At 41.9% G+C, this 23636-nt stretch overlaps 3 protein-coding genes across 5 annotated transcripts; 2 read left to right on the forward strand and 1 right to left on the reverse strand.

Annotated features, from left to right (window-relative positions):
- Window positions 1–1068: 1068 nt before the first annotated feature.
- On the reverse strand, window positions 1069–13052 carry LOC139578709 (UPF0690 protein C1orf52 homolog). Its single transcript, XM_071406665.1, has 3 exons — window positions 12590–13052; window positions 3588–3801; window positions 1069–1999 (listed from the first exon to the last, which is right to left on the reverse strand). Exons 1-3 carry the CDS (start codon window positions 12896–12898, stop codon window positions 1845–1847), a joined length of 678 nt encoding a protein of 225 aa, XP_071262766.1. The 5' UTR covers window positions 12899–13052; the 3' UTR covers window positions 1069–1844.
- A 2942-nt stretch (window positions 13053–15994) lies between these two features.
- Window positions 15995–18337, forward strand: LOC139578710 (myb/SANT-like DNA-binding domain-containing protein 4). 3 transcript variants are annotated; one of them, XM_071406667.1, is made up of 9 exons: window positions 15995–16376; window positions 16682–16752; window positions 16840–17016; window positions 17107–17168; window positions 17251–17337; window positions 17425–17466; window positions 17535–17708; window positions 17788–17823; window positions 17922–18337. In XM_071406667.1, exons 1-8 carry the CDS (start codon window positions 16219–16221, stop codon window positions 17821–17823), a joined length of 807 nt encoding a protein of 268 aa, XP_071262768.1. In that variant the 5' UTR covers window positions 15995–16218; the 3' UTR covers window positions 17922–18337. The 3 variants fall into 3 exon arrangements, 2 of the variants coding, with proteins under 2 accessions (XP_071262768.1, XP_071262767.1); XR_011675598.1 differs by having other exon boundaries at window positions 17535–17823; XM_071406666.1 differs by having other exon boundaries at window positions 17535–18337.
- A 3-nt stretch (window positions 18338–18340) lies between these two features.
- LOC139578711 (putative nuclease HARBI1) lies at window positions 18341–19728 on the forward strand. Its single transcript, XM_071406668.1, has 4 exons — window positions 18341–18468; window positions 18538–18653; window positions 18750–18861; window positions 18956–19728. The coding sequence occupies exons 3-4, from the start codon at window positions 18750–18752 to the stop codon at window positions 19324–19326; spliced, it is 483 nt and encodes a 160-aa protein (XP_071262769.1). The 5' UTR covers window positions 18341–18468; window positions 18538–18653; the 3' UTR covers window positions 19327–19728.
- Window positions 19729–23636: the final 3908 nt, after the last annotated feature.

The following is a 23636-nucleotide window of genomic DNA, read 5'->3' on the forward strand; positions in this document are numbered from 1 at the left end:
CAACCACAAAGACCAGGAAAGTTGTCCAATGCCTCGCACTGTTGAATAAATCAAGAGGCAATACTTACTTTCTGAAGGCACTGTACTACTAGAGCAAATTAGCCTTCCCCACTAGTGAGACGGTAATGGACTGCATATGGCTTTTGCATTGCTGACAGGAATTCTTTCCTTCCCCCCAGTCATACATGTGAATTTCCACACCTCATTGCGAAACCCACGTCTTGTGTGAGGCATTCACTTTCTTGAACATTGATGGATGTTACCTCGCTGGTCATCCACCGAGTCAGGGGAGAAGAGTTACCAACCGCAAATATGGTTGATAGACAATCAGTCTCCTGCTCCAGAGCTGGATCAGGTACACATTTCAGGCAAGGCCAGGCACATACCTGGAAGAGGAATATGATCAAAAGCATATTTACCAGTATTTCAGATTAGCGGTCGATGACTGATATGGCAGGAATTCCTCGGATCACAGAACAGTTGCAGTTAAGAATTGCGGAGACATATTTTTTTTTCCTAGGGCTAAATCACCCATTATATTTGCTTCATTGACTACTGTACATTTCTGATTAGGAAATGCGCATTTCATGCATGTCACATTCTCAAAAATACAGGTCACAAAATGTCAACTTCAAATACACCTAAGTGATGTTAAACCTTAGAATGAAATGCGGAATATGAACAATGTATGATAATAGGAACTCTGTATTCATAAACAGCATGTCCATACCAGCATGGTACAGTTTCATTGGAAAGGACTAGCTATAAAGCAGCTGAGGTCTAAGGAAATAAAAAAAACTGAACAAGAGTTAAAGTAATGTTTAACAGACAGAATCATTTCACAGGTGTTTCCAGTCATGTGAAACATCCTTTACTTATCTGAAGTACACTGCCAGTACAGCATGTGGTAAAATGTTCCAAGTGACTCTTTCCACAATATGGCACCTTGAACATCACTCACCATTTTGCTTTGTTCATTACAGTTATGCATGATTGACCATTTAGCGTTCACGTCAATGTACAGTAGACTTCTTTGGTCAAGCTAAAGAATGAAAGCTAATCAACAAGTCATTAACATTCCCTTTATTGCATTAGTTGTGTATGACAAAAAACTGACATTAAAACTGTCAGTGTGTGGTTAACTGTATACATATTGTACAGACACAGTAAAACTGCAAATGAGCCTTTCCCTCCAGTGAAAAGGTTGTGTACCAAATGTGGCCCAATGGCGCTATCAGGTGGACATTTTATGTAAATTAAAAGTTATCCGCTTGGTTTCAATCAGTCTATCAAACGCAGTCTTTCTTGACCTCGCTCCCTATGTTCTCGCCAACAGACACACTAATAACGCAATGTCTTGACCGTACATTTCGTGCTATTCAAAAATAAAAAGCCATATAAAAAATACATCTACCTATGATCCAAATGAACACATTTCTGATTTCACCCAAAGCAGTTCAAAGATATTCATCCAAATCAAGTCTATAATATGTAAGTCAGGTAGTTGTCTATTTACAACGGAAATATTGGACAATACCTACAGACACACAAACTCAGGAATAAATGCGTTTTCCACTAGTGTCTGGATAATGTGCGTGTCAGAGATATACCAAGGGATTACAAATAACAGTCCAAATGTTTCAATAACAATAACATCTATATCATGTGTACTGGGTAGACGAGCACTGGACCATTCACATAACCAGGGGGCTGGACACAGGAGAAGAGAGAAGAGTGTGAGGGTGTCTGAGGGGGAAAGCTGTAGGACAGTCCCTGAGGGTTAGTGCACCCAGACTATGGACCAAAACCCAAATCAAAGCCCAGGTTTCAACCAGATCTAGGCCTCAGTCCGCGTTCTGCCTGAGAATCCTCTTCTCTTCCTCTACGAAACTCTTGTCAGAGGTGGCCTGGCCCAGATCCCTCTTCCTCTTCTCCTTCTGTTGGAAGCTCTCTACCCTCCTCTTTTTTGCTGACACGGATGCCTTGTCTCCGTCCTCGTCTACAACAGGGAGAAAACAGCACGTCAGAATTCAAATTAAAAAATGAACTGAGATTGCATAGCCACCTACTGTGCTTAAGTCTTACCTAACCAGCACCGATTTCCCCCCCTGCTAAAAATACCAAGTTACTGTGTATCAGAGAGGGAGAGAGAGAAAGTATTTCTCTGTATGAAAGTCATTGAGAGATGTGCAGGCATTTATATAGAACCCAGGTAGATAAGCAGATACAACAGAGTTAAAGACGGTAGCGTAAGTTCACTCCACAGCTTGAAATGTCTCCACTCGCGTCACAGAATTGCTAACTTCTCAGTGGCGCAACTGGCTAGTACGTTGTCAACTGGCTAGTACGTTGTCAACTGGCTAGTACGTTGTCAACTGGCTAGTACGTTGTCAACTGGCTAGTACGTTGTCAACTGGCTAGTACGTTGTCAACTGGCTAGTACGTTGTCAACTGGCTAGTACGTTGTCAACTGGCTAGTACGTTGTCAACTGGCTAGTACGTTGTCAAGCGAGCAGTACTGTCGGTTTGCGAGTCATTGGGCCCTGGTTCAAGCAGCTGTATGAATTTGTACAGTGTACCTCGGGTAGTACCAAATATGATGGAAGCTATACCACAGACAAAAGGGGAAACCCAGACAAATCACAGGGGCTATAAATCTAAAGCATCCATTCAGAACTTCTCGCCGCTAAATACTTACTTGACCCTTTCTGAAAGTTTAAAAAAAATTGCATTGCTTAGGAGTGCAAGGGCGAAAGTAAGTGTATTGGTCGCATACACAGTTTAGCAGGTGTTATAGCAGTGCAATGAACTAACTAGCTCCTAACAAGGCAGTCGGATGTCAAACAATTACAAGTGTACGAAAAATACAACAAAAAGCAAGATTAAGAATGGCGGGACGAATCCAATTAACAACCCAAATAGGACTGTAGCAGTATCAAAACGCAATTATGCATACAGTACCAGTCAAAAGGTGACACACCTACTCATTCATATTGAAGAATAATAGTGAAGACAAAAAACTATGAAATAACACATGGAATCATGTCGTAACCAAAAAAAGTGTTAAATCAAAATATATTTTATATTTGAGATTCTTCAAAGTAGACACCCTTTGCCTTGATGACAGCTTTGCACACTCACAATCCAGTATATAAATAAATTAAACCATACAACTAAATACAATTTAGAGTAGTAGAAATATTAGAATAAGCTATGGTCGGGGATACAGTGACCAAGCGAGAAGTGACCAGTGGTTCAATGTCTCTACAAGATGGGAAAGCAGCGTTGGCTTTGAGTGTGCGCGAGTGACTTTTGTGTGAGTGAGTGTGCATTACTTGGTATGCTGAGTGAGTGTGTTTCAGTAGGCGTTCCCTAACAGAAATATGCAAATACATAATAAAACGCACCAATAGGATCTTGCTAGTTCGTGGTTGGCTCTGCCCACCTCCTTGCTTGTTTCTGCCCATTTTTCTTAATTTGCTCCAATTGGAAAGAACACCAATGATAAATCTTGGGTTAGTTATCAGTATTTTTGACTATACTAAGCAGGCAGACCCTGGTCAGTCATACAGATAGTTTCCCCCTACCTGAATCTGATGGCTGTTCCTCTGTGGGCAGGAAGACAGCGTTGCCCGTGTGAGGCTGTGGAGCGTCCTCTCCGTTATCCTCGTAGATGTTGGACCACTTTATGGCCATGTCCATACCTGGGGGAGCTCCCTTCTTGGGCTTCTCTGTTTCTGTGGCGTAACTCTGAGGAGGGGGCACCGCATTCGTCTTCCACACCTTGAACTCCTTGGCAGGCTGCAGGCAAAAGATACACATCAATCAACTCCCCTTTTACTTTAAAAAACAAAAAGGGTTCCCCTATTCATCTGTGCCTTAAGGGTACGGTTTACAATGCATGGGGTTATAATACAACACATTTTACTGCACCTATCCGGTGTATGTGATAAAACATATACACTAAGTGGCCAGTTAATTAGGTAAACCCCATTCCCAAAATTGGTTTGCGCCTACAGACAGTGAATCACGTGGCCGTGGCTTACTATATAATGCAGGTAGACAGGCATCGAGACATTCAGTTACTGTTCGATTGAATGTTAGAATGGGCAAAGCGAGTGACCTAAGCTACCGAGCGTGGTATGATCTGTGCCAGGCGTGCCGGTTCTAGGGCTGTGGCGGTCACGAAATCTCACCAGCTGGTGATTGTCAAGCAAATAATTGCCGGTCGCAGGGTAATTGATTGTTAATAAACAAACATTTAGCATCTCCTGGCTTCCTGGCCTACAAGCCACTGATGGAGACCTTTGGAACATCTACATTTTAAAAATTCTAATAAATCCATGTAATATAGCCTACATCTTCACAATAAATCAATTATTTATTTTAGACAGGTCTAAATTTAACATGATATTAAGAAAATGTTGTCTATTTCAGAAGAACAGAACACCATACTCAGAGTTGTCCTTATATTAGGTCGTGATCTGGCTATGCCATATGGCTGTAGCCTACACTAGTTCAATTAGCAGACAAGATTAGTTTAGAATTCCGTGGCATTATTTTATATAATGAAGATTTCAATTGAACAAAGCTGAATAAAATAGAAAGGATATTTTCTCCAAATGATTTGAGGGAGTGCGCACATGCGGCTATTCTGTGTTGAGCAGTTAACAAAGAAATAGGTACTCCTATATGCTTAATTTAGAGTTATTAATGTAACTTTAGTTGTTCTACAAATGTTGGGCTATATGTTTGATTTTTAATACATTGTAAGGCTACATGATGCAACTAATGATTTGAAAAAAAGTCGCTTGAAAAGGCATGAGCTCTGCTTTGTTTTTTGTGTGCAGACTGTACACACTTCATCAGTTTCTCATTCACAATTTGACAAGCACTTGATATTGCCTCGAATTTCCCGGTGGCATCCCCTTTGTGTGGCCATAATGTACCCTAAAACAATCCATGCTTTTTGCGGCCAGTAGCCGTTGTGCCCTTGGGCTAAATATAATAATTATAATTTCCTTCTCTCCGAGTGCTGCGTGCTCCGAAGCAGCTCTCACTCACATGGCTCTCCATCACGTGACTGGGTCTTTCTCACAGGCTACAAGTGAAGATAGACACGTCGAGGACGCAACTGCGTGCATCCTTATCCAATTCTGAAGCGCATACTGAAGATATTGGAAGAACTGTCCACATTTACTTTTCGTCAGCCAACAAGATGAGTAGGCTTAACAAACAGCAAAAGCACTAGCCTATGTCAATCTACTATCACCCATAGTACAAAAGTTGACTTATTCCATTCTGTGCGAGGAATAAATATTCAAAAACATAGTCTGGGACAGTTGTGGGATGCGATAGATCCCAAATGAATACAACCACTAGCATCAAAAACACGAGGCTGACGCAACAGATCAGAACGTTTAGCTTAAAAATGTTGATAAACTATTAGGCTATTTCTTCACATTATAAAAGCAGCAATGTGCAAACGGCAGTAGGCTATAAGCGCGAATGTTCCATTGGCGGGAAAACACCATTATCAAAAGTGACCACAAATGTGATTATACATGTAATGCTTTTATTATACAGGAGCATTTTTATGGTGAAAAATATCTTCCCCAAACGTGAAACTCACAGGCTGCTTATGTATGCCAGTTAGGCTCTACACCCCTTGTAATGCAGATTAATGTGCTTCATTTTAAGAAGCTATTTGGCCACTTTAGTAATACAAACCTTATCAAAACATATAGGCCTAAGGGCTAGGCAACATGAGGTGTGCGACCATGATTCGAAAAAGTTTTTAAAAAAAGGCATTGTTTCTTGCCTTATGCTGTGCATTATTCACAAGTGGTAATACATAATTCACAAGTGATAGTCTGATGGGTGACAATATTAGCCTCTTCTTGATTTAAAACATGTCTTTACATACAGTATATTAAATAATATGTGTGAAATTTGTTTTGATTTAGAATGGACCATTATCATGCACCCGTCTCAAAACAGGGGCAGGGGGAAAAAATACAATGTCATCTATGCACTTAATTTTTTTTATTTATTTTACCGTTATTTTACCAGGTAAGTTGACTGAGAACACGTTCTCATTTGCAGCAACGACCTGGGGAATAGTTACAGGGGAGAGGAGGGGGATGAATGAGCCAATTGTAAACTGGGGATTATTAGGTGACCGTGATGGTTGAGGGCCAGATTGGGAATTTAGCGAATGGAGGATGCTTTTCATGCCAGCCAGGTAGGCAATACTCCTGTTGCAAAGACAGGCAATGTGCTTAATAGTAGGAAAATATATAAATAAATATAGTAAGCCTAGCCTATAGAAAGCTGATGGGATCCTCCTCTATTAAAAAGAGGCCATCACTCTGTTTTCTAACGCAATTGAATAGTCTATACAAATGTTGCGCAACATCAGCTCATGGGCTCTCGTGAAGTGTTTGATTAGATTTGATTACATTTGCATTGATGTTAAAGGGATTAGAGGAACAATAGAGTTCTGAGTTCCAGGCAGTTAAGTTAGCAAGTTCGGTAGACTACTAATGACCATCAGCAGCATCAGAGCTTGGTGAAGCCTAATTACCGTGACTAAACGGTCACGTGGAATTTGGCTGCCTTCATGACTCATGACCGCCGGTGTGGCGGTAATACAGTCACCGCAACAGCCCTAGCCAGTTCCAGTATCTCAGAAACGGCCCGGCCTCCTGGGCTTTTCACGCACGACAGTGTCCAGGGTTTACCGAAAATGGTGCGACAAACAAAAAACATCCAGTCAGGGGCAGTCCTGTGGGTGAAACCAGCTCGATGAGAGGTCGAAGGAGAATGGCAAGAATCATTTCAAGCTAACAGGTTAGCCACAAACAGGCAAATAACGGCGTAGTGGTGTGCAGAACGGCATCTCGGAACGCACAACTCGTCAGCCCATGTCACGTATGGGCTATTGCAGCAGACGACCATGCTGGTTTGCATTCATATCAGCTAAAAACAAGAAGAAGCGGATCCAGTGGGCACGCGATCACCAACACTGGACAACTGAGGAGTGGAAAAACATTGCCTGGTCGAACAAATCCCGCTTCCTGTTGCGTCATGCTGATGGCAGAGTCAGGATTTGGTGTAAGCAACATGAGTCCAAGGCCCCATTCTGCCTGGTGTCAACGGTACAGGCCGGTGGCGGTGGTGTAGGGAATGTTTTCCTGGCCCATTGATACCAGGCTGTTCTGGAGGCAAAAGGGGGGTCTGACCCGCTACTAGATGAGTGTACCTAATAAACTGGCACTGAGTGTACAAACATTAGGAACACCTGCTCTTTCCATGAAAGACTGACCAGGTGAAAGTTATGATCCCTTATTGATGTCACTTGTTAAATCCACTTCAAATCAGTGTAGATGAAGGGGAGGAGACAGGTTAAAGAAGGATTTTAAGCCCTGAGACAATTGAAACATGGATTGTGTATGTATGCCATTCAGAGTGTGGACGGGCAAGACAAAATATTTAAGTGCCTTTGAACGGGGTATGGTAGTAGGTGCCAGGCGCACCGGTTTGGGTCAAGCTCAACAGTTTCCCGTGTGTATCAAGAATGGTCCACCACCCAAAGGACATCCAGCCAACTTGACAACTGGGGGAAGCACTGGAGTCAACATGGGCCAGTTTCGACAACTTGTAGTCAATGCCACGACGAATTGAGGCTTTTCTGAGGGCAAAAGGCTGTGCAACCCAATATTAGGAAGGTGTTCCTAATGTTCTGTACACTCAGTGTATATAGTAAATATATAATAAGAAATGCTATTTTGCAGACGCTTTTATCAAAAGCGATTAACAGTCATGCATGCATTTTACATATGGGTGGGTGGCCCCAGGAGGAATCGAACCCACAACCCTTTGCATTGCAGACGCCATTCTCTTCCGACAGTAGTTATAGCTACCAGATTGTAACGGGCTAATGCGATGTTCCATTAGCCGTTTCAGAATAGGTACTGTTTGGTGTAGCAGAGAATTTGACCAACCTTTACTTGGTGATACTATCATCGTTCTCGATTTGGCCAACCATGGGGTGCAAATTGACTAACCAACCCTCATTAACTGGGCAACAAACAGCAGAACATTTTCCAAACAGTCAAATGACATGACCAACAGAAAATACTATCCATGCAATACAAGGAATGGACATTTTTCATTAAGAGATACATTTTTATGAAAACACGCAACAATAGCAAGCCTATCGTCTAACACTCAAAAGGCTAAATAAAGCCTATTATTGAACACACAACTGCTGTAATGAAGCAGCTCATCAAACCTCCTTTTTCAAACATTTACCAAAATGTAATTCGCAGGAAAACACTGTTCTAAAGAGTGCACTTAATGCGAGCGGTAGAGATTAAAATTACTATCAGAAACTTAGAAAAGAGGCGGAATCTAATAGCAACAACTAGGATGTGCTGCTAATATGGCTAGGATTGTGCCATTGGCTTGTTGATATAAAAAAGTTGATATGAAAACCAATAGAATAGGAGAGAAATACTGGTAATTGGCATGAGGAAGCTTTTATAAAAGAATTGCCACATTTCTATGGTTGGATTTTTGATAGGCTACTTTGAAGCAAGGTAAGACATTCCTCAATATTTGAAGTCAAACGTTCAGGTTTCAAAGAACGATACTGCCTCAACCGTGGTAATGTGGTGGGTGACGAACTGATAGCCTGCCTACCGTTGGCTATAGCTTATACACTCGAATGGCGGGCGCGCTTTAATTACAAGTTGAAATTGAGAAATAAAAATAACTATTTTTTTTTAAATTGTGGTCATCAAGAGGTTAACACGCGACTGCATGTAGAATTTGTTGCACAATGACTGGGTAGATAAAAAGCACATTTCACTCTAGTACCAGCTTTTCGAGGAGCTGCTCTCAGGTGAAAGGCTATTCCAATCCACAAACTAGTTTCTGTATGCTGTGTGCGCGTGTGATAAATAAGATACATGACGACTAATGAAAATACAGCCGAGAAAATTAATTCCCACTAAAGCATGACCGGTCAAATGTATTTTCAGCATCTAAAACCGATTAACGTTAAGATCCCTAGGCCAAACATTTATCTTCAAATCAAAATGATCTGCTCCAGCTGCAGGTGGTTCTTCTGAACTTAGAAAATGCTCCATTATGTGAGAATGCTGTTAACTGACTACAGCTCAGCGTTCAACACCATAGTGCCCTCTAAGATCACTAAGCTAAGGACCCTGGGACTGAACACCCCCCTCTGCAACTGGATCCTGGACTTCCTGATGGGACGTCCCCAGGTGGTGAGGGAAGGCAACAACATCCGTCACACGCTGACCCTCAACACGGGTGCCCCTCAGGGGTGCGTGCTCAGTCCTCTCCTGTACTCCCTGTTCACCTACGACTGTGTATCCGTGCTTGACTCCAACACCATCATTAAGTTTGCAGATGAAATGACGGTGGAAGGTCTGATCACCGACGCCGTGATAGCCTATAGGGAGGTGGTCATAGACCTGGCAGTGTGGACAACAGGAAACGGAGGGCTGAGTACGCCCCCATTCATATCAATGGGGCTGTAGTGGAGCGGGTCGAGGGCTTCAAGTTCCTCAGTGTCCACATCACTAAGAGATCTATCAAGGTCCAAACACACCAACACAATCGTGAAAATGGTACGATAACACCTTTCCCACCTCAGGAAGCTGAAAAGATTTGGCATGGGCCATCAGATCGTTAAAAAGTTCTACAGCTGCACCATTGAGAGCATCTTGACTGGCTGCATCACCACTTGGTATGGCAACTGCTTGGCATCCGACCGCAAGGCAGTACAGGGGGTAGTGCATACGGCCCTGTATATCACTGGGTCGAACCCTCTGCCACCCAATACCTCTATACCAGGCAGAGGAAGGCCCTGACAATTGTCAAAGACTCCAGACACCCAAGTCATAGACAGTTCTCTCTGCTACCACAGCAAGCAATACCGATGCGCAAAGACTGGATCCAACAAGACCCTGAACAGCTTCTACCCCCAAGTCATAAGACTGCTAAATAGTTAGCCTGGGTAGATATTTGGTTAACTATTTAAGTATCTGCTTTGACCATAACTCATCACATACATTGTTGCTACCATTTACCATCTGCCACTTTATTCCTAGTTAAATGTACAAATCTACTTCAATTACATACTACCCCTGCACATCTACTCGGTACTGGTACCCCTTGTATATACTGATGTATTTATTACGTGTTTTACTTTTCTATTATTATTTTTTCTTTGCATTGTTGGGACGAGCATTTCACTTAGTCCACAGATGGAGGCATACACGTTGTTGGATTACTTCATCGAGTAAAACATTTATTTTAATAAATGGGGCATTTTCTAAATTCTAACGAACCACCTGAAACTGGACACAGACATTTTAGAAGATACATGTTTGGCTGAATCGAGAACAAAGAAAGTATCGTCAAGTTCAGGTTGGTCGAAAATTCTCTGCTACTCCAAACAGTACCTATCCTGTAACACTAATGGAGCATCACATTAGCCGTTACAATCTGCTAGCCATTATAGCAGATGAGCTGGCAGTCAAGAAAAAATTGAAAATCCCTGGAATAGAGCTTGCCAGTTGACGAGCCGTGGAAAGTTAGCGGAGGTGGATGATGAGTTCGAATCAAGCAGCGCGTCAAGCAAAGTTGGTGAAGACGAATGTTCTGAATGGACAAAAGTAGTATCGAAAAACTGGAACAAAAAGGAAATTGTCTAAAATTGGAGTGGAGGATACTTGTATGAATGAAAATGAATTGTTTCTTGTTGGGATGCATTTGTTGAGTAAGAAAGCATATGTGGGAGACCCGTTTGAGGTGTCGAAAATGGTGAAGTATGCGCTGGGAAAAGTAGTCCGTCAGTTACCAGGAGTGGTCTTATTTGGATTAATTGTATTTCTGAAGAACAGAGGAAGGTTACAGTGAGAATCCGGACAACAGAAGGTGTGTTTTGAACTTTGGAGTAGAGCACCAGTCAGAGGAGTCATCTCAGGGGTGACGACGGATGTTCAGGTTGAATCCCTGAAGAGAATTCCTGGTGTGGTTGGTGCCTGGCGTCTGATCAGCTGGGTGAATGGAGAAAAATAAGAAAGTCTGTCAGTCCTGTTTTTTTGTTGTTGATAAAGAGCAAATACCTACGCATGTGAAGCTTGGTTATGTAAGATACGCTGTAAGAGCTTTCGTCCTCAAACCATTGCAGTGTAAGACCTGTAAAGGATTTGGCCATGTTTCAAGTGTGTGCAGATGGAGAGAGTATATTGAAGAACGGTGTGTAGAAGGACGACGGTGTTGCAATTGTGGTGGGGATCATGATCCCAAGTTCCTGGAGTGTCCTGTAAGGGTGAAGGAGATTGAGGTGGCAAAAGTTAGAGCAGTCAATCAAATCTCCTATGTAGAGGGGATTAAAAGAATTGAGAAAACAAGTGATGATGCTAGTGAAGATATGGTAGTGGACGCACCACAGCGTAGCTGCAAGTCAAAAGATACCCTGTGTGTTAAAAATGTGGATTTTGTGGCGTTCATGGCCAGTTACAAACTGTACAGCCCTAAAAATTGTCAAAGACCCCAGCCACCCCAGTCATAGACTGTTCTCTCTATTACCGCATGGCAATCGGTACCAGAGCACCAAGAAATGTTTTTGTAAATGATTTTACATCTGAAGACTTGCAAGAGTTACTGGCGCCAGAAGACCAGACCTCCCAGGATCCCCTTGAGCCTTTGTTGGGATGAGATCTGTTTTTTATTAACAGAAAATGTTTGATTTAGTTTATTTACTGTTAGTTTGGTAGTTTTGGTATTTAATTCCATTTGTGGGAATCCTGTTTCCATCCCGCACTGTAGGTGGCGGAATGCACATTAAATTGTGTGATCGCCAATATAGCAAAGAAGAACTCTCCAACTTGTAGTCCTAAAACATGGAAATAAATTAACTCTGGTTTGTTCAGCCATCCCTATGAAAAAAAAAACAGGGTTTGGGAATAAACGCCCCGAAATTAAGGTCTTAGGTTAATACAGGCTTAGGAGGTCGTATACGTTTTGTTATATGAGATAATAGCAGTCAGTTAACGAGACTTTTATTAATGATGAAACTTTTGTGATTTATGTTTTTTATTATCACAAATTCTTCAAAATTCACAAAACATTATGTTAGCTGATGAAGGTTATCTCACAGAACAAAACGTATAAGATCAAAGCCTGTGATTACCACAGACATTATTTTCTGCTTTTATCCAAAAACGCCATTCATTTTCCTCATAGCAGCCTTTGTCCAAGAAACCATGGCGGAGTGTCTACAAAAATAATTACTATTTCTCTCTAAACCTGTGGCAACACTGTAATGTAGCTTGCTTGTAAAACTAACGTTATCTAGCTGGTAGAATACAGTACAGTGGTGTTTCACTTGCTAATGTAACACTACACTAACGTTAGCTACTAGCAGTAGTTGTTATATTGTTGTATCGCTGTGGGAATTAGCTAGCTAGTTAACGTTACATCTCAAGCTACATACACAAGTTACTAGGTCAACGGAACGCTAGCTAGCTTCGTATTTTTACAGTACCTCTTCGGGAGCTTTCACGGCGCGGCTCTCCCAATCTATCTGTTTATTCAATGGGTTGTACAGGAAGGATGGCTTGGCAACCGACTTGAAGAGCTCGTCGGGTTTGGGTAGAGGAGCTCCACTAACCGCCCGCTTGGTCCCGTGTTGGGGAGATTTGTTGCCGCTTCCAGTAGCATCGTCCCCCCCCTTTCCTCTCGATTTCTTCTGGCCCTGTTCATCAGAATCGCTGCTGTTACTATCGCTACTGTCACTCAGATCATCGTAACTCATGAAGTAATGGAACGAGTCTGGTTTCTTCTTATCAACCATACTGATGAAAGGATTACATTAGCTAGTAATACGTTGAATTTAACTTTAGAGATAGGAATATAATGCCCTAGCTAATTAGCAAGCAACCTTGATGATTTTGCTGGTTACTCCATTTTGAATAACTACTGCCGTAAAATTTGTAATACCCTAAAAAGTTGTCGTAAAACTATTTTCTTAAAGGAGCAGTAGTCCCTTTTTTCAAGACACTCGGCATAACTTTTGTGAACAGTTATTTTCCTCAAACTCAATGCACAACCACATTGTATATTTCCAAAATCAAAATGTATTTTCATTTCTTAAACCAAGGCTGTAATATACAGTGTGTGTGAGTGTCTCCTAACCTACAGATTATTCGAATGGTATACAGTATATACTGATAAAAAATATAAACACAACATAGACTGTTGGTCCCATGTTTCATGAACTGAAATAACAGGTCTAAGAAATTTTCCATACGCACAAAAAGGTTATTTCTTTCAAATTTTGTTCACAAATTTATTGACATTCCTGTTAGTGAGTATTTCTCCTTTGCCAAGATAATACATCCACCCGTGACAGGTGTGGCATATCAAGAAGCTGATTAAACAGCATGATCATTACACAGGTGCACCTTGTGTTGGGGAAAATAAAAGGCCACTCTAAAATGTGCAGTTTTGTAACACAACATAATGCCACAGATGTCTCAAGATTTGAGGGAGCGTGCAATTGGCAAGGTGACTGCAGGAATGTCCACCAGAACTGTTGCCAGATAATTGAGTGTTAATTTCTCTACCATAAGTCGCCGCCAATGTCATTTTAGAGAATTTGGCAGTACGTCCAACCGGCCTCAAAACCGCAGACTATGTGTAACCACAACAGCTGTGGACCTCCACATCTGGCTTCTTCACCCGCGGGATCATCTGAGACCAGCCTCCCGGACAACTGATGAAACTGTGGGTTTGCACAACCGTAGAATTTCTGCACAAACTGTCAGAAACCGTCTCAGGGAAGCTCATCTGATTGCTCGGTATCCTCACCAGGGTCTTGACCTGACTGCAGTTTGCCGTCGTAACCGACTTCAGTGGGCAAATGCTCACCTTCGATGGCCACTGGCACGCTGGAGAAGTGTGCTCTTCAAGTATGAATCCCGGTTTCAACTGTAACAGGCAGACATGTATGTACGTGTATGGCATTTTGTGGGCAAGCGGTTTGCTGATGCCAATGTTGTGAACAGAGTGCCCCACGGTGGCCTGGGGTTATGGTATGGGCAGGCATAAACTGAGGACAATTGCATTTTATTGATGGCAATTTAAATGCACAGAGATACCATAACAAGATCCTGACGCCCATTGTCGTGACATTCATCCGCTGCCATCACCTCATGTTTAAGCATGATAATGCACAAGATATGATATGATATGTCGCAAGGATCTCTACAGAATTCCTGGAAGCTGAAAATGTCCCAGTTCTTCCAGGGCCTGCATACTCACCAGACATGTCACCCATTGAGCATATTTGGGATTCTCTGGATCGACGTGTACGACAGCGTGTTCCAGTTTCTGCCAATATCCAGCAACTTCGCATAGCCATTGAAGAGGAGTAGGACCACATTCCACAGGCCACAATCAACAGCCAGATCAACTCTATGCGAAGGAAATGTGTTGCGCTGCATGAAGCAAATGGTGGTCACACCAGATACTGACTGTTTTCTGATCCACGCCCCTACCGTTTTTTAAGGTACTGTGACCAACAGATGCATATCTGTATTCCCAGTCATGTGAAATCCATAGATTAGAGCCTAATGAATTTATTTAAATTGATTGATTTCCTTATATGAACTGTAACTCAGTAAAATCTATGTTGCCTTTTATATATTTGTTCAGTGTATATGTTTTTGCGAAACTCTTTTGGGGGCAAAAAATAGTAACTTGCGGGCCGGTTTTGGTCCGCGGGCCGCCTGTTGCCGACCCCTGACACAGAGGACTCCACATCTCATGAATATAGTTATGTTATACATGCAGTATATTGTGAACATAACAATGGATTGAATGAGTACATTTTATACTTGTCTCTTATCTAAGGTGAGTCGATATTCACGTCAAATGATGTCATTCCCTTTCGACCACGCCCACAAATTGGTGAAATAAAAATGATTTCCCATTGCAAAAGAGTCAACTTCGTTGCTGATTTTTTTTGTTATACAGAAATAACAAAAATGCCGAAAAGCTGCTGTGTTGTTCAATGTACTTGTAACCAGGTCAAAAATCTCGACAATGCTCCAATGTAGCGAAATAGAGCCTGAGAGAAGAGCCCTGTGCGGCTTCAGGCTATTCGGCGTGGGAAATGTCGGGACCCGGTGTCCAAGGAGGCCGGCCTCCGGTAGCTAGTATGTAAAACATTTTATCACACATAAGACATTTAACTAGTTTAGCATAGTCTGTTTGTAACTCCAGTCACTACTGTATAGTTTGTTTATGTTGTTGGTCTTGGCTAGCTTAATATTCCGGTCTGCTCGTTTTAGTCAATTACAAAAAACGACATTTAAGAAAAGTACAAAATATTACTTTTCGACATTGCCTGTTCCCAAGCGTTCTCACTATTTAGCAAAACGTAATATTGTAGGGCTTCCATCATGCCCCTTTTCATGATGGTCTAGGAAAATAAACATATTTAAATGTAATTTATATATTGTGAAAATGTTCAGACCTCATGCACTTGCAAAACACATTGTCATAACCCCAAAGATTTCTAAAATAAATTAACCTAAATATTTTCTGCATAATTTGATCTCATGTTCATCTTCCAAGGCCATCCAGTTGTAAAAAGATTTCAATTATCAAATATACGACCACCAGGGAGCGATATAACACTTATTTTTGAATGTGTGACTGAGGCAAGAGACTGCTAGTGCAGCCCAATCATTGTCTGCTATATCAGCCTCCATATCATGCACATATGTCTCTAAGAAGTCAACAGTTCAATTTGATGTTAGAATTAAGTTTATTGTACAAAGTAGATGAAAAGCTAAAATCAAGATGCAGTGTAAAAATAATATGTTAATGGTGAGCTAGACTACCACTCTAACCAAACATCTAAAACAGAAATGGGCAACTCCAGGGGCCTGTTGCACAAAAGTAGAATTAAGACATCCGGGATAAATGACTCAGCTGAGCTCAATGAAGCCAAAACATGTGCGTCCAGGCTTAATTGGTTGCACAAAGACCAAGCCAGGATGAGCAGACACGGATTCATTAAGCCAGGTGAAACCAATCCTGGATAGGTGCGCGCTCACGGCTCACTCAAATAGACCCCGCCACAGATCACAGATTAACTGATTTACCATGGCAACTAGAGCCGCGTACTTTTCCCGGTCGGAAGCACAAATCCTCATGGAGGCATACGAGGAGGTAAAAGATATAATTAAGAAGAAAGGCAACACCGCCACAGTGATAAAGCAAAGAGAAAAAGCGTGGCAAAGTATTGCAGACCGCCTGAATGCGTAAGTAGTGCACAATTACACACTCACCGCTCCGCTGAAACATCACAATTACAATTCAAATATTTAATTCACATCTCCAAAAATGCAGTTGTACTGTAATTATGAAACGGTTAAATTTTTAATTGAAATGCACTGCAGATATGAGTGAAATTGTGTAAAGTAACTCCATCACACTGTATAAAGCTATGATAAATTTTTTGATATTTTTACTGAAAACAAGACAAAAATACCAAGTAATTTTTTGCAGTGTGACTCCATTAAATGTGTGTGTGTGTGTGTGTGTGTGTGTGTGTGTGTGTGTGTAGATTAAACATGAACGGGCCAAAACGGACATGGCAGCAGGTCAAAATCAAATACAAGAACATTCTGCAGAATGGTATGGTCCCTGACTAATATTTAACAAAGCACAAGCATATATTGTACCCAGAAGGTGCCTGCTCACACATTGTCTGTACTGTTTTAGCAGTGAAAAAGAATACCCACAGACAAGGCACGGGTGGTGGGTCACCAAAGGCTGACCTTACCCCAGCAGAGGACATGGCCTTGGAGCTAAATAAAGGCAGGCCCGTCTTAGAGGGGATCCCTGGGGGGAAAGAGACGAGCATAGGTTCCTCCCAAGATGCCACCCGCTTCATTCAAGGTATGTCCTTCCATCTCTACATGGGATACAACCACATTCATATTGAATCAATTTGGACTGTCTGACTTTGGTTTACCTATTGCCTTGCAGTGTCTGGCAGCACTGTGTTCCTGTTAGAGCCACCAGCACAAGCACCAGACGATGCTGATCCAGTGAGTACTCCATCAAAGGCATACTGTAGGCCTGGCATGTCTTGTCTACTAGCTTCAATATGAATCCGATTAAATGTGATAGGGTGAAGGCCCCAGTGCAGCAGCAACAGCACATGATGGAGACGATGATGAGGAGGAGACCATCTCTCTGGATTCCAGAAGGCATGAGGTATCATGTTAAGACTGTGAAAGTACTATTTACTCTACAATGGTGAGGAGTCCTCATCAAAATCAAAAAATCTAATTTCTTTTACAGGACCCAGATGCTATACAGTGGGAAAACCAGCCTGGCAACATAGTGCGTATTAATAAAAGGACACCACATCCTGCCAAATTCCAGCTGCGCTAATTGTATTGTGTTCACAGAGCTCACAAGCTATCAGAAAGTTGTATGGCAACCACCTCCGGCGCCAAATAGAACTGGCAGACATAGACATTCAGTACAAGAAGAAAAAGATGGAAAATCTTGCACTGGAGTCCGAAATAAAAAAGAGGACAATTAGGAAACTGGACCTTGAAATAAAAAAACTTGAGAGGGAGGTGAGATATGCCTTCAATGTACACTGTATGCTAACTGTAACACAAATGTATTAATCATTATTTTTCTTTCCTCCCCCAGCTCCAAGAAGATGACACAGCTCAAAATAAAAATTAGGTATATTCTCGTAAAGTCAAGTGAGCCATGACATATGAGCTCTTATTGTGAGCACACAGGACGGTGGCATCTTTCTAAGGTTTTTTTTATTTTCCCAGCAATCAGTACAACCAAGTCATCGTTATAAGGCATCGCCCTCTTTTGCCCACCCCCCCAGCACCAGGTGTGGCCACTAGCCTATATGAAGGCCCAAAATTGTGTGTTCCTTTCTGCTCTGACAATGGCATGCCCATTCGTGCGAGATGTGGTGGATGAAGAAGCACTTGTGCTGAGGAGAGCCTTCAGGCGAGAAAGGGTCTTCAGGGACCGGTTGGACCCACTGGCCTTCCCTGATGACCATCTATATGAAAGATACAGGTTTTCTGCAGATGGCATCAGGTATCTATGCAGACTACTGGGTCCCAGGATTAAGCACCGCACTGCACGGAGCCATGCACTGAGTGTGGAGCAAATGGTTTGTGTGGCCTTGCGCTTTTTTGCTAGTGGAGCCTTCCTGTACTCAGTGGGGGATGCAGAACAAGGCCACAATTTGCCGCACAATAAGGAGTGTGTGTCTGGCTATCAAAGCATTAGCAGATGTCTTCATCTCCTTCCCTGGCCACAGAAGACTCTGTGACATCAAAGAGGAGTTCTATAGGATTGCAGGTAAGAGGATCTACAAATTACAGGACAACTGTTAACACATAGTAGGATACTCATTACTTTGTGTGACAGGTTTCCCCAATGTCATTGGTGCAGTGGACTGCACACACATAAGGATAAAAGCCCCCTCAGGTGCCCATGAGGCCGATTTTGTGAATAGGAAATCCTTTCACAGCATTAATGTTCAGGTGAACATAACTTTTTGATATTGTCCATTGACGAACACTCTGCATTGCCAGTGATGTGCATTGATTGGTGTAATATTCCTCATCTTATGATTTCAGATGGTCTGCAATGCTGACTGTGTGATCAGCAATGTTGTGGCAAAATGGCCTGGCTCAGTCCATGACTCCAGAATCTTTCGGGCCTCTGAAATCTATCAGTGCCTATCACAAGGTAAGCCACACAACCCCTATTTATAACCATCATGGCTGTGTCAAGAATATCACTGTGTTTATGAGGTAGTAATGATGAGATTTATTGTTGACAGGTGAATTCTCTGGTGTGTTGCTGGGAGACAGGGGGTATGGCTGCCAGCCTTTTCTCCTGACACCTTTCACAGACCCCCAGGAAGCACAGCAGGCCTACAACCATGCCCATGCCAGGACCAGGGCCAGAGTTGAAATGACCTTTGGCCTCCTGAAGGCACGCTTTCACTGCCTTCACAAATTAAGGGTCAGCCCTGTTAGGGCATGTGATATTACTGTGGCTTGTGCTGTCCTCCACAATGTGGCCTGCCTGAGGAAGGAGAGGGCCCCCAGAGTGCCACCAGCCATGGACTGGGACAATCCGGCAATCTTCCCTGATGACGACAGTGGTCGGCTGCTGAGGGACCAATATGTGTTGAATTATTTTAGTTAGTATGTGTGCTTTCAATTTTGGTTAAATATGTCCTGCAGTGGCAGAGGAATTTGGGTTTTTTTGGGTTCGTTTTTTGACGAATTTGGCCTCTTATGATGTTTGTGCGGTATACTGTGTGTAATACAAGGCTGCAGGGAGGCTACTGCATCCATTCATTTGTCTGTTCAGTTGATGTGTATGGATTTGTCCTGCATTTATTTTAGTGTGCAGACATGCAGGGTGTGTTATATACAGACCTTTGAATGTGTATGTATCATTTTGTATAATATGCTTGGATTCTGTGCTTTCCATCTTGTAGAGTCACTGTGACTTCAGTTTCGAAAGGAGCTGATGGTTTACCTGCTTTGTTTTGTCCTTATTCAATAAAGGAACATAATGTTACACATTGTGTTTTTATATTCATATGGAATGTGTATTTGTTTATATGACAGAGTACTAGGGCCACACTGAAGAAAAAGGATAAAGTCATAAATTTATGAGGCTGGTTCTTTCTGCAGAAAAGCTACATATTGTTTTTACAGTTTTGATACTTATGACAATGTGATACTTAATATTCTGGCACATCAGCATGTCTTTGTTTATGAAACCATACTGAAGTACAATTTCACGAAATGCCCCACATCTGTCATTTTAACAACTGTCCTCCTTTAAAACAACTGGTTACAATATTATGACTTGTGTTTTTTTCCCCTCTGTGGCCCTAATATTCTATCATTTTATATATAGCCTTATAGTCTATGGGAAACTGTAAATTATCTAATGATAGCAACATCATCTAAAAATCATTTTTTATCCAAAATCATTGAAATTAATGATCACAAACGTTTAAATAATAACAGTGGGTCTAGTTATATGTGATAACAATGTATAGTGAGCAGTGAAATAACTATTGGTTTCCATTTGTGGTGACTGCTGACTGACATTAGGGATGAGATTAAATAGATCCTGGAATTTAGCCTGGTCTGGAGCAGGCTAGCTCCACAGAATAAATCTCCATGGTAATTTATACCATAACATATCCTCCTGCCCCCTATCCATCTTTAGTGCAACCGGATTACGGATCAATTGAGCCAGGATCACCAAGATATCCTGGCTTAATCCCTTATCCTAGTTTTGTGCAACAGGCCCCAGTTCTTGGGGGCTGGAGTATTGTCAAACGTTTCCCCCATCCCTAGCAAACAGTTGATTTAAACGAATTGTATTCTAAACTGAAGATCATGATTAGTTGATTATTGGAGTCAGGTGTGTTAGCTGGGGCTAGGGATAAAGTGTGACACTAATCAGGCCCCTGAGGAATGGAGTTGCCCATCAAAACATGGACAATTCTGAACCCTTCTATGCAGTGGCGGATTTAGGCATAGGCAACATGGGCAGCCGCCCAGTGCGGCATCTTGCCGAGGGTGGCATGGGGCGCCCTCACAAAAATAAAATATTAAATAAATATATAAATAAATATTCCGAATGGTGACATTTGTACGATCGGTTTTCTTTTGCTCATTTGCACGTCATGCCAATGATATCATGTGACCGTGTGGGACTGCGGGTCAATTAACCTTGTCGGAGTTGGCACCCTGATTCTAGATTGTGAGCAAGGCAGGCTACTGCCTGGGAAGGTCTCCCACTCAGAAGTACGAGATGGGGAGGGGGCGGGGGTAGGTTGACCTCAGGTCTCCCCACTGGAAGCCCGAGGTAGGGGGAGCGGGGGAATCTTTCAAATAGCGCAACTCTAACTTTGTACAGTACTAATCCAATTAGTAATGCAATTAGTTGTGTAATTTAGTTTGTGTTTCTTGTTTGAAGTACAATAGTGTAATAATCAGGTTCTCTTTTTTGTAAGTGTGTTATTCTATTTGTGTGATATAGGATTTGTGCAATTTAGTTTTATTGGTGTGTTTTTTGTTAGCAATAGGGTAATAGTGTAATAATTAGATCTTTTTTTCATACAATTTGTTTTTATTTGTCTTTGTTACGTCTTTTGATATTTAGGAGTCTTATTTTTGTATTTATATTTATATAGTTTTAAATGTTACGATTAATTATTTGTGTTGTTCCAAATGTCTGAATCTAAATTACAGTTAGTGCAGAATGGTGCTTTTTTTGTTGCTGGAGAGGGGGGTGCGCCCAGGGAGCCATACAAGCTAGAACCGCCACTGCTTCTATGGGATACACAAGGTCACTCAAAATGTAAATCTCAAAGTTTATCATAGTTTATGAGGAATTCAATCTTATTTTTTACTTTTTTTATTTCACCTTTATTTAACCAGGTAGGCCAGTTGAGAACAAGTTCTCATTTACAACTGCGACCTGGCCAAGATAAAGAAAAGCAGTGCAACACAAACAACACAGTTACACATCGAATAAACAAACATACAGTCAATAACACAATAGAAAAATCTATATACAGTGTGTGCAGATGTAGTAAGATTAGGGAGGTAAGGCAATAAATAGGCCATAGTGGCGAAAAGATGACAATTTAGCATTAACACTGGAGTGATAGATGTGCAGAAGATGATGTGCAAGTAGAGATACTGGGGTGCAAAGGAGCAAAAAACATAAACAATATGGGGATGAGGTAGTTGGTTGGGCTATTTACAGATGGGCTATGTACAGGTGCAATGATCAGTAAGCTGCTCTGACAGCTGATGCTTAAAGTTAGTGAGGGAGATAATACAGTTGAAGTCGGAAGTTTACATACACTTAGGTTGGAGTCATTAAAACTCGTTTTTCAACCACTCTACAAATTTCTTGTTAACAAACCATAGTTTTGGCAAGTCGGTTAGGACATCTACATTGTGCATGACACAAGTAATCTTCTGATAGGTTAATTGACATAATTTGAGTCAATTGGAGGTGTACCTGTGGATATATTTCAAAGCCTACCTGGAAACTCAGTACCTCTTTGCTTCACATCATGGGAAAATCAAAAGAAATCAGCCAAGGCCTCAGAAAAAATTGTAGCCCTCCACAAGTCTGGTTCATCCTTGGGAGCAATTTCCAAATGCCTGAAGGTAAGTATAAACACCATGGGACCACGCAGCCATTATACCGCTCAGGAAGAAGACGCATTCTGTTTCCTAGAGATGAACGTACTTTGGTGTGAAAAATGCAAATCAATCCCAGAACAACTGCAAAGGACCTTGTGAAGATGCTGGAGGAAACAAGTACAAAAGTATCTATATCCACAGTAAAACGAGTCCTATATCGACATAACCTGAAAGGCCACTCCGTAAGGAAGAAGCCACTGCTCCAAAACCGTCATAAAAAAGCCAGACTACGGTTTGCAACTGCACATGGGAACAAAGATCGTACTTTTTGGAGAAATGTCCTCTGGTCTGATGAAACGAAAATAGAACTGTTTGGCCATAATAACCATTGTTATGTTTGGAGGGAAAAGGGAGACGCTTGCAAGCCGAAGAACACCATCCCAACCGTGAAACATGGGGGTGGCAGCATCATGTTGTGGGGGTGCTTTGCTGCAGGAGGGACTGGTGCACTTCACAAAATGGATGGCATCATGAAGAATGAAAAGTATATGGTTATATTGAAGTAACATCTCAAGACATCAGTCAGGAAGTTAAAGCTTGGTGGCAAATGGGTCTTCCAAATGGACAATGACCCCAAGCATACTTCCGAAGTTGTGTCAAAATGGTTTAAGGACAACAAAGTCAAGGTGTTGGTGTGGCCATCACAAAGCCCTGACCTCAATCCTATAGAAAATGTGAAGCAGAACTGAAAAAGCAAGTGCGAGCAAGGAGGCTTACACACCTGACCCAGTTACACCAGCTCTGTCAGGAGGAATGGGCCACAATTCACTCAACTTACTGTGGGAAGCTTGTGGAAGGCTACTCGAAATGTTTGACCCAAGTTAAACAATGTAAAGGCAATGCTACCAAATACTTATTGAGTGTATGTAAACTTCTGACCCACAGGGAATGTGATGAAAGAAATAAAAGCTGAAATAAATCATCCTCTCTGCTATTATTCTGACATTTCACATTCTTAAAATGAAGTGGTGATCCTAACTGACCTAAGACAGGGAATTTTTACTATGATGAAATGTCAGGAATTGTGAAAAACGGAGTATAAATGTATTTGGCTAAGGTTTATGTAAACTTCCGAATTGGCTTTGGGGATGACCAGTGAATTATACCTGCTGGAGTGCATGCTACAGGTGGGTGTTGCTATGGTGACCAGTGAGCTGAGATAAGGCGGGGCTTCACCTAGCATAGACTTATAGATGACCTGGAGCCAGTGGGTTTGGCGACGAATATGAATCGAGGGCCAGCCAATGAGAGCATACAGGTCGCAGT

This window comes from Salvelinus alpinus, chromosome 6, assembly GCF_045679555.1.
Source record: "Salvelinus alpinus chromosome 6, SLU_Salpinus.1, whole genome shotgun sequence".
Lineage (NCBI taxonomy): Eukaryota > Metazoa > Chordata > Actinopteri > Salmoniformes > Salmonidae > Salvelinus > Salvelinus alpinus.

Coding starts and splice junctions, on each gene's coding strand:
- LOC139578709 (XM_071406665.1), bottom strand. CDS start 12,898: ATGGTTGATAAGAAGAAACCAGACTCGTTCCATTACTTCATGAGTTAC. Junction 3,802..12,589: donor CCGTGAAAGCTCCCGAAGAG/GTACTGTAAAAA, acceptor TTTTGCCTGCAG/CCTGCCAAGGAGTTCAAGGT. Junction 2,000..3,587: donor GGAACAGCCATCAGATTCAG/GTAGGGGGAAAC, acceptor TCCCTGTTGTAG/ACGAGGACGGAGACAAGGCA.
- LOC139578710 (XM_071406666.1), top strand. CDS start 16,219: ATGGCAACTAGAGCCGCGTACTTTTCCCGGTCGGAAGCACAAATCCTC. Junction 17,338..17,424: donor TGGATTCCAGAAGGCATGAG/GTATCATGTTAA, acceptor TTTCTTTTACAG/GACCCAGATGCTATACAGTG. Junction 17,467..17,534: donor AAAACCAGCCTGGCAACATA/GTGCGTATTAAT, acceptor TTGTGTTCACAG/AGCTCACAAGCTATCAGAAA.
- LOC139578711 (XM_071406668.1), top strand. CDS start 18,750: ATGGTCTGCAATGCTGACTGTGTGATCAGCAATGTTGTGGCAAAATGG. Junction 18,862..18,955: donor CTATCAGTGCCTATCACAAG/GTAAGCCACACA, acceptor TATTGTTGACAG/GTGAATTCTCTGGTGTGTTG.